Genomic DNA, 16,562 nt, shown 5'->3' with positions numbered 1-16,562 from the left:
GGAGGAGGCAATGAAATTTATTTGAGTGAGCGTTTCTCTAGCTCAGCTGACCGGCCATGATCCCCTCTTTTTTAACAGCTCGGCATGAAGAAGAAGAAGTTTATGCCTTACAATCATCAGCACAAGTATTTCTTCGTCAGTGAGTATACCTACTTTGCTCAACAGGTCCTTGTCTAACACTCACCACCGACTCCTTTATTAAATAATCCCAGGGGCTGAGAGGACTTCTCTCCCATGACAGTCTTTTAGGAGATTACAGTGTTTGGGGTACACAATCTATGGCTGAAATTGTCACCTCATTTACTAAAGCAGCTGACACAAAGCAATGGCAAAAAGGTGAAAGGAAAGAGAGGAGAGATGAGAAGGAGATAAGATGAGAGGGACAGATGAAAGGAAACTGAGGAGTAGTTATGGAGGAGAGGAGATGAGGGGGATGGAGGGAGAATCCATCTATTCCCTACCATCACTATGCTATCTGAGCACCTTATTGATGCAAATTTTATAAATCAGAAGAGCCTTTGTCTCTGTCCAGAGGTGAAGAGATGCTGCAAAGGTGATTGATAATTCCATTATTACAGACAAGTGTAGCCCTAATGCAAGGTGGCGATTATGGAGAGTGAGGTGGTCTGTCAGGGAGATAGGAACAATACAATGGAGGGCTTTAAAGATCAGGATCAAAACCTTGAACTTCATTCAGTATCTGACAGGCAGATGGCATACAGTGTAATCCCAGAGTCATGCACTGTCCATGGTCTGTGTTGATATGTGTGTGTGTGTTGCTGCATTTTGAGCCAGTGGGAATACTTTACAAGATATTGCTCTCATTCTGATATATTGCATTACAGGAGTCAAGCCTGGAGGTCATGAAAATGTGGATCATCATGATCAAGTCCAAATCTGACAGAAAGGAGTGCACTCTCCAGGCTACCAGTGGATAGAAGAGAGCAATTTCACTGCTGTAGCTATTTGGGTATTCAGAAGCATTGACGAGTTCAGAAAGATGGTGTGTAGCATCAGGTTCACCTATTGACTCTCAGGTGCAGGGAGATGGTATAATTTTCATTTAGTTGGAAGCAGGTGCAGAGTTGAGAGCCGTCTATGTATTGCTGGCCTCTGAATCTATAAAATGAAGGGAGAAAGGAAGGGGAGTAAAGAGGAGAGTAAGGAAGGAAGATGAGGAGCGAAATCTCTTGGGAAGCATAGTTCAGTGATGAGCACTAGAAAGCCCCGGAGCTGCACAGAGATCTCCTTTCATTCTGGTTTCCAGGGTGTTCGTTAACTAGGTGAGACTGTTAATTTCTCTGCTCTTCTTGTTTTCTTCTCCAGCTATGCCCCTGCTTGTGGTTCCAGTGTTCCAGTTGTACTCCTTGTACTTCATATTCCAGCGCAAACTATGGAGGGTAAGTGCACTCAGTATTTCCCACAAACTTTTGCAAACGGGCAGCTGCTCTTCTAACTGAGGAGGTTTTAGGACCGGGCCCTTGTTTGCCTAGAATGGTGAAGGAGAATTACAGCATATGGATCCAAGGCATCTTCTGGGGCTGGATTCATGTTGCTGTGAGGTGATGAAAGGGAACTAGAATGCAGGAGCAGCCAGCGGGGCTTAGAGGCTTGATTTCTTGAGCTGGATTCCTGCTTCTCTACTGTAGTTGAGGGAAGTTTCAGTGCAGGAACAGTGAGTGGGCCTTTCTGGGTGAGGTTTTTTTCGGCTGGGCACTCTCTGGTTTGAGGTAATGGGGGAAATCCACAATACACAGACCATTAGTGCAGGTTACAAGGAAATTTCCCAAGTTGTGTCCTCACTGATGTGGAGAATTGAGGGGAGCTGCAAGGGATAGACACAGAGGAACCCTTACCTGGGGGGATTTGGGACTTCTATTCCTCCCATTGCGGGATGGTGGAGCAGTACTGTTCTGCTGTAAACTGCTGTCCTGATGAAGGTTTCTCTCTTTCTGTCTCACAGGAACTTGCCTGGACTCTGACCTACTTCATCCGATTCTTTCTTTTCTTCGAGCCCTTACTGGGAGTAACGGGTGTCCTGGGATTCCTCCTGCTGCTCAAGTAATCCTCACTTTAGGCATGACTCCCTCTGCCTACTGGTATTCACACCTGACTGACTGACCCCTCTTCTCGGCCCTCATTGCTCATTCCTTCCCATCTGTGATTGCTTCTAGCCACTCTGCTTTTCTCCTTCCCATCATTGATTTCTCTAATAAAAGTACAAATTATGTTTTCCATACATTGCCCTCACTTTTGTGGGGGCCTTTTACTGACGACTCACTGGGTGGAACATAAGAGAGAAGTTATACTTGGTAGCCACTCATTGTGGTGGGTCTGAGGGGGCCTTTTACTAGCCAGAAAGCGCTTTACCACACAGACATTGGTTTGGGATTGCAGGCTTGTTACTGGCCATTGCCAGTTTGCATGGGCATTTTACTGAGCAGTCAGTGCTTTGGGTGTGGTGGCCAGTTACTTATCTGTTGCCAGTTTGGACTGGAGGTCTTATCTGGCAACTTTTGGCTTGGGTGCAAGTTACTGGGCAGTTCTTGGGCTGACTTCATGTGTGGGTCTCCATCTACTGTGACTATATGTGGCAATGACTGCTTTGTCTGTATCTGCACAGCGTCCTAGAGAGTATCTTGTTTACCTGGATATCACAATTGAACCACATCCCTATGCACATTGATTATGATAACAATATGGACTGGTTCTCTACACAGGTAAGAGACTCTCTTTTACCAGGGTCTGTGAGTATGAATCCCAGGGCAGGGACACTGGGAGCATACATGAAATTTTGCAGTGGGATAAAGGTCAACCAGGAGCCCCTGCATGATGAGATATTGGGAGACTTGTGATCATCTGTGTGGGGTGGTTGGGAATGAAGCCTGGACTGATTGGGGGTTACATGGAGACTGCATTGATGTAAAAACCAGAATGAGAATGGCAGGTAAAAGCTGCCTGATCCAGGGCACTCATATACAGTTATCCTTGCATAAGAGGCTCTGATATTCTTCTCCTTTCTGCTTCCTTGACCCTGTGGCCATTTTTCCCCAACAGAAGATATGAGATAAGGAGTGGGAGAACAAGCCTATGCCAGTCCAACTGACAAGGCCATGTCACTCCAACCGAGTGAGGGCCTGATTAATGTAGTAACTACTCCATATCCTAGCATGCCATTCTCACCCAGGCCTGGTCTCCCTGTTCTAATGAACAAGGAACTGTAGTCCCCAAACCACCCCCAGGCAACCTTGCTCAAGTTAGAAGAAAGTGGAGGTCAAGGGTTGGTACCAATTAATCCACTTCCGTAGATCCACACTCCATTTCTCTCTATTTTTCTCTCCTAGCTCCAGGCGACATGCAACGTGGATCAGTCCCTGTTCAATGACTGGTTAACTGGGCACCTGAACTTCCAAATTGAGCATCAGTGAGTATAGGCACCTCAGGAGGAAAGGAAATTCCCAGAGGGCACTGGTGGCAATAGGTCTCAGCAGGAGGGGGAAGGAACTCCCAGGGGCACCACTGGGTAATGCATCCAGCAGAAAGGGCAGGAATTCTCAATGGAGCACCAGTGAGTACTGGCCCCTGAGGGAGGGATGGGATTTCTACAGAGCTCTGAAGAGTTTAGATCCCACTAAAACTGCCTCATTATTTCTCCACAGTCTTTTTCCTAGGATGCCACGACACAACTACTGGAAAGTGACTCCCCTGGTGAAGTCACTATGTGCCAAACATGGCATCGAGTACCAGAGCAAGCCTCTGCTCACTGGCTTTGGAGATATTTTGCGGTAAGTATGAACAGAAAGGATTAGTGCAATAGTTGCTGGCAAAATGGGGTCAGGTGTTGAGACAGAGGGATGCAGGATATATGTGAGTTGGGACTGGATGACGCAAGATTGTGAATGACTCACAGTAAAGATGGTCCAGTGTTTAGGGCACTAGCCTAAGTCTTGGGAGAACCAGATTCAATTTTTATCTTGCCAGATTTCCTCAGTGACCTTGGGCAAGTCACTTTGCCTTTCTGTGCCTCAGTTCCTCATTTGTAATATAGGATAATAGGACTGCCCTACCTCTCAGGAGTATATTAAGAACAAATACATTAAAGGTTGTGTCAATCACACCATCAGCAGATGAGTTTGCAGCGATCCTAGTGTGTGGAGGACGCCATTTTAGTCTGCACAGTGTGACCATGCATGCACCATACATACAGGGTCATGCAATGCAGAAAATGCAATTTTGTAGAGTGAAATGACATTCCCCATGTGGCATGACCTTATATGTACCATGCGTGCAAGGTCATGCTGTTTAGAGGACACCATATTGCTTTTCAAAATAGCATCCTCCATGTTGTCTGGGGTCCTGGAAGGAAATAAACAGGGCTGGTGCTACCATGAAGGCGAATGAGGTGGTTGCCTAGGGCGCCAAGATTTGGGGGTGCCAAAAAGCAGTGCCCCCAATTTTTTTTTAACCGGTTCCTCCCCGAGCACACAGTCGCTGCTCCGCTTTTCCCGCCTTCCAGGCAACGCAAGCCTAGGAGGAGAATTAGAGTGGGGGCAGCGTGCTCGGGGAGGATGCGGAGCAGAGGTGAGCTGGGGTCGGGAGGTACCGCATGGCTCCCTGGGGGGTAGGGGGAGCTGCCACAGGTGCAGGGGGGCCTCAGGGCAGGGCAGAGAGCTGCTGCGGGGGGGGAGCTGCCGCAGGGCTGAGGGGAAGGGGGCACAAGGTGGAAGTTTCATCTAGGGCGCGAAACTTCCTTGCACCGGCCCTGGAAATAAATAATAATAAATAATTAAAATGGAGTCATGGGGCGGCAAAGAGTTTGGGAACCACTGCCTTAGAATGGAATACTGAGTCTTTCAGTTCTAGATCCTAGCTTCCAATCTAGGCCTAGGTCTGTATGATAAACTAGGCAGCTGTGCAAATAGCAGCAAATGACATTATGCAAGTCCCTTTGTGTGTGCATGTTGCATAAATCTACAGAATGTCCATTGTTTTACCCTCCTCCAGCTCTTTCCACCTATCTTTGCATCCTTCTTCTCTGTCTGTCTGTTTCTTCTGTGTTTCTCCATAAGGGGAGTTTATTGGGTTTCCTCTGCCTGGTACCATGCTGCTGCCCGTAAAAGAACATTAAGAGACAGAGAGGAAGATCACTAAATAGTGAGAACAAACACCTCTTGTTACAAGCATTCTGTATAAAAGGAGTGTGTGTGTGTGTGTGTGTGTATTGCATGTGAATAATTATATGAGGGAGTTGGTAGTGATCTCTCTTCTTACATTGCCCAGCCTGTTCCAGTGGTTCTCAAGCTTATTTTATCATGCTCCCCTTCTTTGTCTGTAGTCATTTATGCTCTGCCTTCCCTCCCCCACAGCTCCCACTGCACAAGTACGTATACTGCTGACCAGCTCTGAAGGCAGAGCAGAGAGAGTGGCAACTGCTGGCTGGGTGCCCAGCTCTGAAGGCAGCGCTGCTGCCAGCAGCAGCACAGAAGTAAGAGTGTCATGGTATGGCCAGCCAGCCAGCAGCTGCCACTCTCCTTAAGCTTCTCACCCTCCCCACCAGAATACTTCTGTGCCTCCCAGGGGTGTGCCCCCCCAGTTTGAGAATCTCTGTTATAAAGGATTCTTTCAACTTTTTCATTAAGAAGCTTTCACACCTCCATTTTTTTTTTGCATCAGACTTTTAATGTTCAGCAGAAGGAATCATCTTGAGCTACAGAAATGCCATTTCTTTGTCTCATAAATTCCATTCAGATATAAAGTTCCCTTTTCTCACTGGTCTTCCTCATGAAATGTTGGCAGCCTGCCAAAATCACTGAACATTCCAAGATTAGGTTCTCACCTGCTGTGCATTGGGAACAGCTGAGCTTTTGAAGTGGTGGTAGTGGTGTGCGGTGAAGATAGCCTGGCTTCCCCTGTGTTGTCCCTTGGACCAGTGTAAGGCCCCAGTGGCCTATTTACACTTACTGAGGTCCCACATGGGCCAGAAGCTCCCCCAACTCCCCCTATGGGCAGGAAGGGAGAGACTGGGCTCTCGCCAAACATTATCCTGTACCCAGCACAGGGTGCCAGTGGCCAGTCCTTCCTGTGGGGGAATACATGTGTCAGGAGCTACTTCTTCTTTGGGGAAGTGGGGAAGAGAGACAGGTTTGTCTCCCTACTCCCTCTTCTGGGAAAACTACATTCTCCTGCTGCCAGTTAATGCTGTTAGTCTGGTAACTTGAGTAATAATATGCTGTGTTGCCCTGTGAAGGTTTAGGGCTCAAATCCTGTTGATCATTCATGATGGGTTTTGGGGGAGGGATGTAGATGATCAGAGCTGCACATAATGGAATTTGGTTTTTACTTTCTTTTAAAGAAAAATCTAGGAAATCAGTCACACACACACACACACACACACACACACACACACACACACACACACACACACACACACACACACACACGAAAAGGTCATTTAGTTTGCAAAGTCAAGAACTTGAAAGTTAGGAAATACCAAATTTGCAGTTGAATGTACAACCATAGTTCTGTAATCTTTTCCATATGCATTATGATAAAGTCTTTAATTGTATGATCACGTACGGTCGTCCCACGTCCCATCTCCCCCATCCCCCCTGACCCTTGCCTCATTCAATGCCTAAGATGGAGAAACAAAGGAACAGAATTAAGGGTCCTGCCATATAGTTTTGGTTTCATAATTAGTACACAAGGACTTGACCTTAGGCAAACCATTTAGATGTGCAATAATGTGCTACTATTGAATAAGTTTGTACTCGATTTATCACTGGTCTTTTAAATTTACTTGGATTTGTTTTGTATATGGGTTATCTATTAGAATTCACCTAATCCCTCAGAGAAGGAGTGTGATTTCTCTGGATCTTGATATCAGCCCCTATCGCTGTTGGGCTGTACTTTGGTCTGTGTGGGTATTCAAAACAGCTCAGCAGAGTTCTGTCTCCCTGTGGAAAAAGCTGAGGTTCAGGCCTCTTTTTGCCTCTATTGATTTTAACTTTATTTTACATGTTTGGGTTTGTTTCTAGGCAGTAATGAAATTTTATTTCTTCTTCCTGCCCCATCTCTCTCACTGGAGAGTGTCAGAGCTCTGATGCTTTATTTCCTCTGGTCACTTTGGTATATGTGCTTCCCTAACTGTACCTCTTGGTCAGCACAGTGGCAAAATGGCCTAGAAAACTCTGTAGAGACCTCAAAAGGAGCTTCATATTGTGAGGCAGCATTCTCAGGTAGTCCAGAGGCTGAATGCTGTCACGCATGCTCCGAGCCCATCATCTCTTGTCCTTCCAGAGTTGAACAGGGGAGATGGGGCTTCACACTAGATTCTTGCTTTCTGTCTCACCCCTGTATTTTTTTTCTCTTGATTTTATATTCAGTTTCCTTTGCTGACTAATTGGGCTCCAACTCTCTCCCTTCTGCAGCTCTCTGAAGGATTCGGGGGAACTCTGGCTTGATGCCTATCTGCATGGATAAGCAGCAGCAGCTCCTATGGAGGAGTTACCTGGTATTTACTGCCATGAAGATGTAGTACACAGCAGTGGAGGGCAAGCAGGTTCAGAGAGATGAGTGGGCCTAGTTGCTGCAGTGGGAGAGTTGATGGGCTTAGTTTCAGTGTGAGTGTGGGGTTTTATGATATACTTTTTCTCCTATTCTACCTCTGTAAGGTTTGGTATGGGTATATGGGGACCACTAGGGATTAACCTTACTATGAGGAAGGAGGCTTTAGCAATAGGAACAGCAGCCCTTCTCTCTGCTGACATTTCCCTTGCTGTGTACGTGGCAGTGAATCCTATCCAACTTCTTCCTAGTGTGAAAGAGTCAAAGTGAAAATGGGGACAGTGTAAATTCTGGGGAGAGGAAGAATGTGGAGAAATAAGGAGAAAAGCCAGTGCTGAGAAGAAAAGGAAGAGCCTTTAAAGGCTACAATATACACTTAAAATCTATAAACTAAGTATGTAAGCCACAAAGTGAATGCTGCACGAGGGGGACTGGATCTCAGCTATGGACCTACAAAATGCATATTTTCACATTACCATCCATCTACTCTAACTCCAGTATATAACAATTGACTTCATAGGAGCACTGGACTCAGTGGAGGCAAAAGCATAACTGTCAATGCTTCAATTCACAGCAATGACCTCCCTCATATCAGTGGTCTCAGACAGCCCATGGGTGTCTACATGCACCTGCCTTCAACTCTTGGGATGTACGGCAGCCTCCGCTTTCATTGTAACACACACCAGACTACACATGTGCTTCCTGCAAGTACTACTGAGCCTACATCCCACGAAAGCACGTTCTAAACAAAAGACTCACACCGACCCCAGAGGCCACCCCGATAGTGGACAAACCCAGTAAAACTTTGCTCAGGCATCCCATTTCAATAAGATCCTCCATCCATACAAATCACAACAGATGCTTCACTGATCTGATGAGGAGCTCCCCTGAACCAACATACAATCCAAGGCAAATTTTCCCCCACAGAAACACACTTACACATCAATCTGCTCGAATCTCACACGGTCCGCAACATATGCCTACATTTTCTCCCTATTATATGTGGCAAAACGATAAGCGTCCTGACGGATAACATTGCATGTATGTTCTATATAAACTGCCAGGGTGGAGCACATCCTTTTCCTTATGCACAGAAGCCTTAAAACTATGGAACTAGTGCATAAAACAAAACATCACTATTACCGCAGCATACCTCCCAGGTCGACTGAACATAATGGCGGACACATTAACAGACTGTTTCCCCAAGAACACAAATGGGAAATGAACGAAATATTACAACACATATTTCATGTGTGGGATCCCTGCACAGAGATCTGTTCATGACAGTAAATACAAAGTGCTCAAAGTTTTGCTCACAAGCAGGACTGGGAGCATGATTCCTAGGAGATGCCTTTCTCATCAAATGGAATGCTCCCCTCCTATATGCATTCCCACTGATACCTCTGATCTCCAGGGTAATACACAAAATATGAACCAACAGGGCCAAAATAATCCTCCATAGTATCGACATGGCCCAGACAGACTTGGTTCCCTTGCCTGTCACACATGGTGATCTGCACACCATTCACACTCCCTCGCCTATAGAATCTTCTCTTTCAGGATGACAGTCAAGTCTTCCATCTAGACCTGGAGAGACTTCACCTGAAGGCATGGCTCCAATGCGATGAACTAACCTGCTCACAACAAGTAAAACAAGTGTTAATAAACAGCAGGAAGACACATATTACTTATTTCCAAAAATGGAAAAGTTCTTCTTATGGTGCCAGACCAAACAAATATCTGCAAGACGGGCACCGCTTCCACTAATCCTGGAATACTTATTATCCCTAAAGAACTCAAGACTTGCTATGAGCTCACTTAACGTTCATCTTGCTGCCATCACGGCCTTCCATCAAGAGGTAGACGGGACCTCAATATTTGCTCATTACTAAACTATTTTTAACGGGCATACAGAACATGTACCCAGACATGTGAGAACACACACCAGCCAGGGACTTAAACCTTGTGCTCTAAAGGCTAACCAGAGCCCCATTTGAACCTTTGGCCACATGCTCAATACTTCATTTATTTATGAAAGTGACATTTCTGGTTGCCATTACATCAGCGTGGACAGTCAGCAAGATAAGGGTTCTCATGGCTCACTCCCCATACACAATATTCTTCAAGTATTAGAACACACCCTAAATTTAGGCCAAAAATTTCATATTTGTTCTACCCCAACCAACCGATCCATGTACCTGCATTTCATCCAAAACCACATACTAACACAGAAGAGGTGACCCTTCACATATTGGATGTGTGCTGTGCCTTAGCTTTTCACCTGGACAGAATGAAACCCTTTTAAAAATCACCCCAACTCTTTGTGTCAACAACAGAATGGTCTAAGGGCTCTACCATATCCACGCAAAGATTATCCAAATGGATATCCATCTGTATCCACATGTGCTATTCACTACACAACTCTGAAGCCCCGCCGGCCATCAGAACCCAGTCAACAAGAGCTTTATCTGCCTCCATAGCATTCCTACACAACAGTTCCATTCTAGACATATGCAGGGCAGCTATCTGCACCTCCAAACACACATTCACAAACAACTATGCATTAATCTCAGGTCAAGCTCAGACACAAGATGAGGCCTCATGGTACTAGCCTCAGCAATGAACCACAATCCAAAGTCCCTTCCATCCTTATGAGGGCACTGCTCTACATTCACCTGAAGTGGAGCACCCATAGGGACAGCACTTAAAGAAGAAGAAAAGGTTCCTGACCTTGTGCAGTAACTGAGGTTCTTTGAGATGTATGTCCTTGTGGGTGTGCCATTACCCACCCTCCTTCCCTCTACTTCGGAGTTCGCTTTGAGGACTGTATGGTAGAGACGGAACTGAGGGGGTCAAGATGTGTGAGCACTAGATGAAGTGCCAGTGGCACCATGAGATGGCTATTGTGCACACACATCCCAACCAGGCACTGCTACCAAAAATCTCCAATCAGGGGCATTGGGACACATCAACACCTGAAGTGGAGCACCCACAGGGACACACATCTCAAAGAACCTCAGTTACTGCACAGAGTGAGTAACCTTTTCTTCAGGCAGAAAATAAGAATTCTACTTCCCCCCCCCCCCCCCCAACACCCACACACTTTTAATATTTTATTGTGATATACAAGGAAATATACCACCACCACCACCCGCAGCAAAGACATAGGATGGATCTAAATTGACTTGTTTGTGGAGGACAAGCATACAATATATAGCATAAAGTTTTAATTCTTACTGTATGTAACTTTTAGTAGCAATAAATAACTGTTCTTTGCTCTGTGTAAGTTTGATACCGCTTTGAATCTATAATAATTGCAGGGTAATTATATACTGAAAACAAGTGAACTAGTTAAGGATGCCATGAAGTGAGGAAAATATGCTTGCAGCTTTTTATTTCAGAATTTATAATGGGGAAAAAATAGCAAAATATTATAAGCCATCATCTACTCCTACTTTAAAGAGCTACCATAGTCTGTTAAACTACAACATAAAACAAGCATTAATATTTCTGGCCTCCAGGCTTTTATATTGCACCCCTATTAACTCTAGCAGAAACTGAAACCTACCCGAAGAGCAGATCTTCTACATCTCATGCACCTTGTATGCCACTGATACATGCAAGCCACCAGAGTCGGTGCTAGCCCATTGGGAGCCCTACGCAGGAATAATGGGGGATGAATGGTCCCTACCCACCCCCCTGAGAATTCTAACTGCATTATCTCCACAAACTGGGGCCCTCTTGAGCTGTGTGGGGGCCTTAAGCAATTACTTAGTCTGTCTTATGCCTAGTAGTGCCACTCCAAGCCAGCCTCTTCATTTGCATAGACCAGGGGTGGGCAGACTTTTTGGCCTGAGGGCCACATGGGTTTCCAAAATTGTATGGAGGGCCGGTTAGCGGAGGCTGTGCCTCCCCAAACAGCCAGGCATTTTCTTTGCTCTGTGTAAGTTTGATACCGCTAGCCTCCTGGGGCAGGAGCTTAGGGGCCGGGCAGGAGGGTCTTATGGGCTGTAGTTTGCCCCCCTCTGGCATAGACCAAACTCTATGTCCCCCCGTCACATGGAATAGCCTGCAATTTCAGCTCACAGCCACTAGAGGCCACTGTGGTGACTGCAGTCCTGCAGCATCTGTCTCACTGCTCTCTCTGCTGGATCTGTGCAGGGGTAGAGCAGTGGGGAGAATCAAGCAAGCAACAGCAAGTGAAGGGAGGTCCACAGGACCCAGCCACCCCAGACCCTTTCCAGCTTCCTCAAAATTCCCTCCCCAGTCACCCAGTGTTCCCCTACACACACACACACACACACACACACACCCCTACACCACCCTCAAATTCTCCCCCCACATGTCTAAGTACACCCTCAGTTTTTCCAAGCCTCCTCCTCCACCAAGCTGCCCCTTGTCAACCTCACAAACCCAACTTCTCGTAGCTGACCCCCAGCTTCCCCCACCACTTCTGTCTACCCAGCCTCCTAGTTTATGTCTAGACAACCCCACAAAATTAGCTTCCCCAGATGTTTTTGAGTACCCATACACCTACCACAGCTGCCAAGTTTTGTGCAGCCCTGTTTGGGCTGCATAATTGTACAATCAGTCTTTTAACAATCTTCCCTTCCCAGAGACAGAAAATAATAACATTTAAAGAGACAGTGTCTTTAAAACATTTCTTTCCCACAGGGCCAGGCTTGTTTATTTCAGATTTACTTCCATATACATGAAGTATCTGCCGGCCAACAATATGAAAAACCATTCTGGTTCATTCATTCAGATTCCCCCACTCTCTCTCACTGACTCACATTCACACACACACTCACTACAGGCAGTGACTTGCATTTCCTTTCATGGCGTTACTAGTCCCAACCGGATAGTTCTTGGATCACACCAGTTGCAAGCATTTAAACTACGAATAAATAATACCAAACTAGCTAGCCATGCCTTCCACGCTGAAATTTTAACAGCTTCCAGTGACTTTAAAGTACATAACAAGGGTTGTTTCGCACAGTTCTGCATCAGTGATCATTATTAAAACACCCCTCCATGGAAAACAATGATGGACCAATAGAAGTTTTTATTCTTGTTCTTAATTCAGCTCAAGCCACCATTCAAGCCTTTACCACTCACCTAAATGGCTAAATTCCAGATTAAGGTATGCATGGTACTTTAAACTTAATTCTTTCACTCCCGATACAACCTCAAACTCGAGGCAATGAAATAAATGCCAGACAAACAGAAACTGTTACCTAGCCACCAATAATGAAAACCTGCATGGTGGGGGCAGTACAAGTGGGTGGAGTTGTTGGCAAAGCTCAACGTCACTGAACAGCAAAAGATTACAGTTGTGTAACCAGCCTGATGGTGAATAAATTTAGCAATGAAATAAACCTGTACTTCAGCCATAAAATCATTGTGCAACAAGAACTACAAAAAATAGCCTCCAAAGCCTCAGGGCTGAAAGCAGGGTGAAACAGAGAATTTATACAGATGTGGAAGTGTAGTCTGAATTTGTCCCTCAGTGAAATAAGGGCTCCACTGTACTGCCCTGTTCAGTGATCCCTAGAACTGAAATTGCTGATAACAAGGTACTAACCGTTGGATCTGCTTTGGGACAGCATTTTCAGTGAAAGAACCTACTCAGCCAGCACAAACAGTGCGATTCCTCCAATAATTGCTGAAATCCATGAGAACTATATTAAGTGGTGGGACCTCAAGACTTTGCAGAGGTTGCAGTAGAGAGGCTGGTGGCAGCAAAAAAAGTGATGGCACAAGCAGCCAATGGCAGTGAAGTGAACGACAGCACAGTGGTCAGCGGCGGAGTGAACGATTGCATGACAATGGACAGTGACGCAGAAATAGTGGCCTGGCAGCAGCATCTGAGGCATTGCTTGATGCCTTGCTCCCTTCCCCCCTCCTTCACCTCCTCAATGGGAGGTAAACACACATGAATGCACTTCTGAATTCTGGGTCTTCGCTGGCCACGGACAGCAAGTGTGAATGGGGTGCAGTGTAGGAGCAGGGAGTGGCATGTTAAAGGAACATTTGTCAGATTTTCACACCACAAGGAGAGAAACTGAGGCAAAGGACACTGCCCAACATACTCTGGGGTAGGTGTTTTACACGTGGTCACATGCTTTTGAATCATGGCTGTGTTTTTTTCCCGAATTAAAGTCAGGTTATTTTTCTCTTTTTTATTCAAAGTTTTCTTTGCTATATGGGGACTCAGTGCTTGCAAGAGGAAGTATTCCTTCTTAGAGGTGCCCAGAGGTGGTGGTCAGTTTTCCCAGATAACAGAGTGGAGGCTTGAGCTGGGTTCTGTATTGTATTGCTAAGAGGAAACCCTAGATACTGAACCCAGCCCTTCTTGCTGCCAACTGCACCTAGCAGAAGGGCTACATAGAGAAAGGATAGATAACTAGGGACAGGAAAGGGATTAAACATGAGGGTGTTGGGTTTTTTTAACCTATTTGCTCCATTTTTAGTTTGAAACCTTTTCTGTTTGATCCCTTCCCCTACTTATTTTGAGCCTACCCCTTTTATTTTCCATTTTGACCAACTGTAACTTCCTGCCATGTCCCTGCCTTAATTTTCCCACCCCCTCTTTAGTTTCTTCTCTTCCTGGCCCACAAGACACTGCATCACTAACTACATATCGCAAAAAAGGTGATTAACTAGATAATGAGTTCCATGTAAATGTCAGTAATAAGGCAATTGCAGGGGCAGCAAGTTTGAGAAAATGGCCTCTCCTCCTGTTGGTAAGTCATTGCTCTGACCTCCTGCAGCTACTCTCCTGGCAAAGGAAGGAAGGGAAGATTAGGGTCCTAGGTTCAACCACCTAAGAATACTTAGGGAGTCCAATTTGAGAATTCATGAGATGTAAAGCCAAATGGAAGAATTCAATCAACAAAAATTTAGAGGTGGCAGGCAATGAGTCTCCCTCAGCCCCCAGTGCTCATACCTACGCCTAACTTTCCCTTACTCTTAACTTTGTGCCTTCCTTAACTCTATCTGCCCCTTAGGGTTAGAACAGCTGTCTAGTCAATCTCTATCCAGCCCCAACCCTCTGTGACTGTTTCTGAATAGTCCATGCTATTTCTTGCATCAGTATTAATTAGATCAGAATCAGTCTGGATAAATCAGAAACAGCACAAAATAGAAAAAATATTCACCAGTGCTTGGTCTCTGAGGCAATTACAGATATAGAAGCCAGGGGAGGAAGGATGGATCTTCCCTCTACCACAATCCAGGAAGTCAGGTCAAGTCAGGGGCTATTACTTACCACACTTTGTTTTAGGTCATGGAGACCCCTTTTAGATTCATTTTGTGCAAGTTGGATGTTGGCTGGACTATTGAAAACTAGGTGAGCTCACTTTGCAAGACACCCCTGGCTGAGGCGAGCTGGGACAGTCCTCTTGTTCTTGTATTATTGAAAAGGATAAACAGGAGCACCCCCTTTACTGTCCATATGCTATACGTTATTTTGCATATCTCTATTATGTTTCCTCTTACTGAACTCCTTTCTCAGCTAAATGGATCCAATCTTTTCATGTCCCCTCATATGGAAATCTCTCCACTCTTCCAAATATTCTCATCCCCTGTTTCTGAACTCCTATTTCTGTTATATCTTTCTTGAGATAGGGTGCCAGAATGGAACACAGTATTCCAGGAAGGGTGAGCCATTGATTTATATAACAACATTATATAAACAACAAGATTAAAGCAAAATAAAAGGACTATTCATCTCAATGGAAACCTAAGCTTTGCAAGTGGCAGAGAACGGCTCCCGCACTAGAGCTATAACAAAAACAATGGTTTCTATAATTACAAGTTTCCTAAAAGATATAAAGCATTTAATATCAAAAGTTCTGATCCAGGGCAGCAGAACAGGGGGGCCAGGAGACCATGCCCCCCATTTTTACTGGTCATAAGGGTGAGTGACGAGGGGGAAGTGGCAGAAAGGAGCAAATGGGGGGTGGGATCTTGAGCGGAAGAGGTGACACAGGAGTGGGGCTTCAGGGGAAGAAGCGGTGTGGGGTGGAGGTTCAGAGGGGGATGGGCAGCATGAGGGTGGGTACTTGGGGAGAAGGGGTGGTGCAGGAACAGGACCTTGTGGGGGGTAGGTTTGCCAATCCTCCAGGATTGCCTTGGAGTCTCTAGGAATTAAAGATTCATCCTTAATTAAAAATTGTCATGTGATGAAACCTTCAGGAATACATCCAAAGTTGGGAATCCTATGGCTGGGCAGCACAATGGGAGTATGGCCATGATTTGGGCATCTGTGGTCCTGCTCCCCCACTTTCAGGGCGCTTCTGCCACTCCTGGTTCTGATCAGGATAAGGAAAGACAAGGCCAGGGATATCCTAGTAGTCCTGATGTGGCCAAGACAGACAGACATTCTCTAACCTCATCCAGCTGGCTGTTTGCTCTCTGATCACCTTCCAGACCATCCCTCATCTTTTCTCTCGAGAAGCCAGGCAAATCCTTCCCTCCCAGTCTCTGTGTTCTGGCTACATGGCTGATCTCTTGAGATCAGAAGGACCGTTTGATGAAATTGGTTTTCAGTAACCACTCATCATAGAATCCAATGTCTGGGCGGTGAAGGAAGAGCTGGAATGCCCAGAGACTACATTTTTTGACTTCTTATTAACCAATGTAGTGAGACAGAAACTTACTTTTGTTACTGGCTTTGTATAATCTAACGAGAGAATAACCACCAGTTTGGTGTGAGTTTGCCCTGTTTCTCAGCAGTTTATCTTGAATCTGGCATCTTCAGCTGTGACTCACTGAGGCATAGTGATAGGAGGGCTTTGACCTTTTAACTTGAGAGGACTAAATCTTTTAGAAAGTCTTTCAAATTGTTTCTCTGTTGTAGACAGATCTAAAGGGTCTGCTGTCTCCAAGCAGAGACACTAGGCAGATATAGGGCTGCATTAATTGTCACTATCAATCTTGGGGTCTCCAACATCCTTCAGGTGTACAAGTGCACTCAATGAGATCTTTTTACTTGA

The 16,562-nt window shown here is 45.5% G+C and overlaps 1 protein-coding gene across 14 annotated transcripts in view; it reads left to right on the top strand.

Annotated features, from left to right (window-relative positions):
• The window catches only part of LOC127051048 (acyl-CoA (8-3)-desaturase-like), a 161,534-nt gene that overhangs the window by 112,031 nt on the left and 32,941 nt on the right, over positions 1–16,562 (top strand). For 8 of the 14 annotated variants that reach the window (XR_007774380.1, XR_007774382.1, XR_007774381.1 and 5 more), the window contains 6 exons: positions 79–139; positions 1,327–1,400; positions 1,964–2,061; positions 2,624–2,720; positions 3,345–3,424; positions 3,660–3,785. Coding sequence is in view for 9 of the 14 variants with exons in the window: in XM_050952904.1 (XP_050808861.1) it covers positions 79–139; positions 1,327–1,400; positions 1,964–2,061; positions 2,624–2,720; positions 3,345–3,424; positions 3,660–3,785 (536 nt within the window). In the remaining 5 variants the exon portion in view is untranslated. Of the gene's footprint in view, positions 1–78; positions 140–1,326; positions 1,401–1,963; positions 2,062–2,623; positions 2,721–3,344; positions 3,425–3,659; positions 3,786–7,427; positions 10,850–16,562 lie in introns of those variants that run through there. The other 6 variants (XR_007774383.1, XM_050952900.1, XM_050952899.1 and 3 more) reach the window with 4 other exon arrangements.

This window comes from Gopherus flavomarginatus, chromosome 5 (genome assembly GCF_025201925.1).
Source record: "Gopherus flavomarginatus isolate rGopFla2 chromosome 5, rGopFla2.mat.asm, whole genome shotgun sequence".
NCBI classification, from domain to species: domain Eukaryota; kingdom Metazoa; phylum Chordata; order Testudines; family Testudinidae; genus Gopherus; species Gopherus flavomarginatus.
Note: the sequence above shows the minus strand (reverse complement) of the source record. Positions and strands in the feature narration are given on the sequence as shown.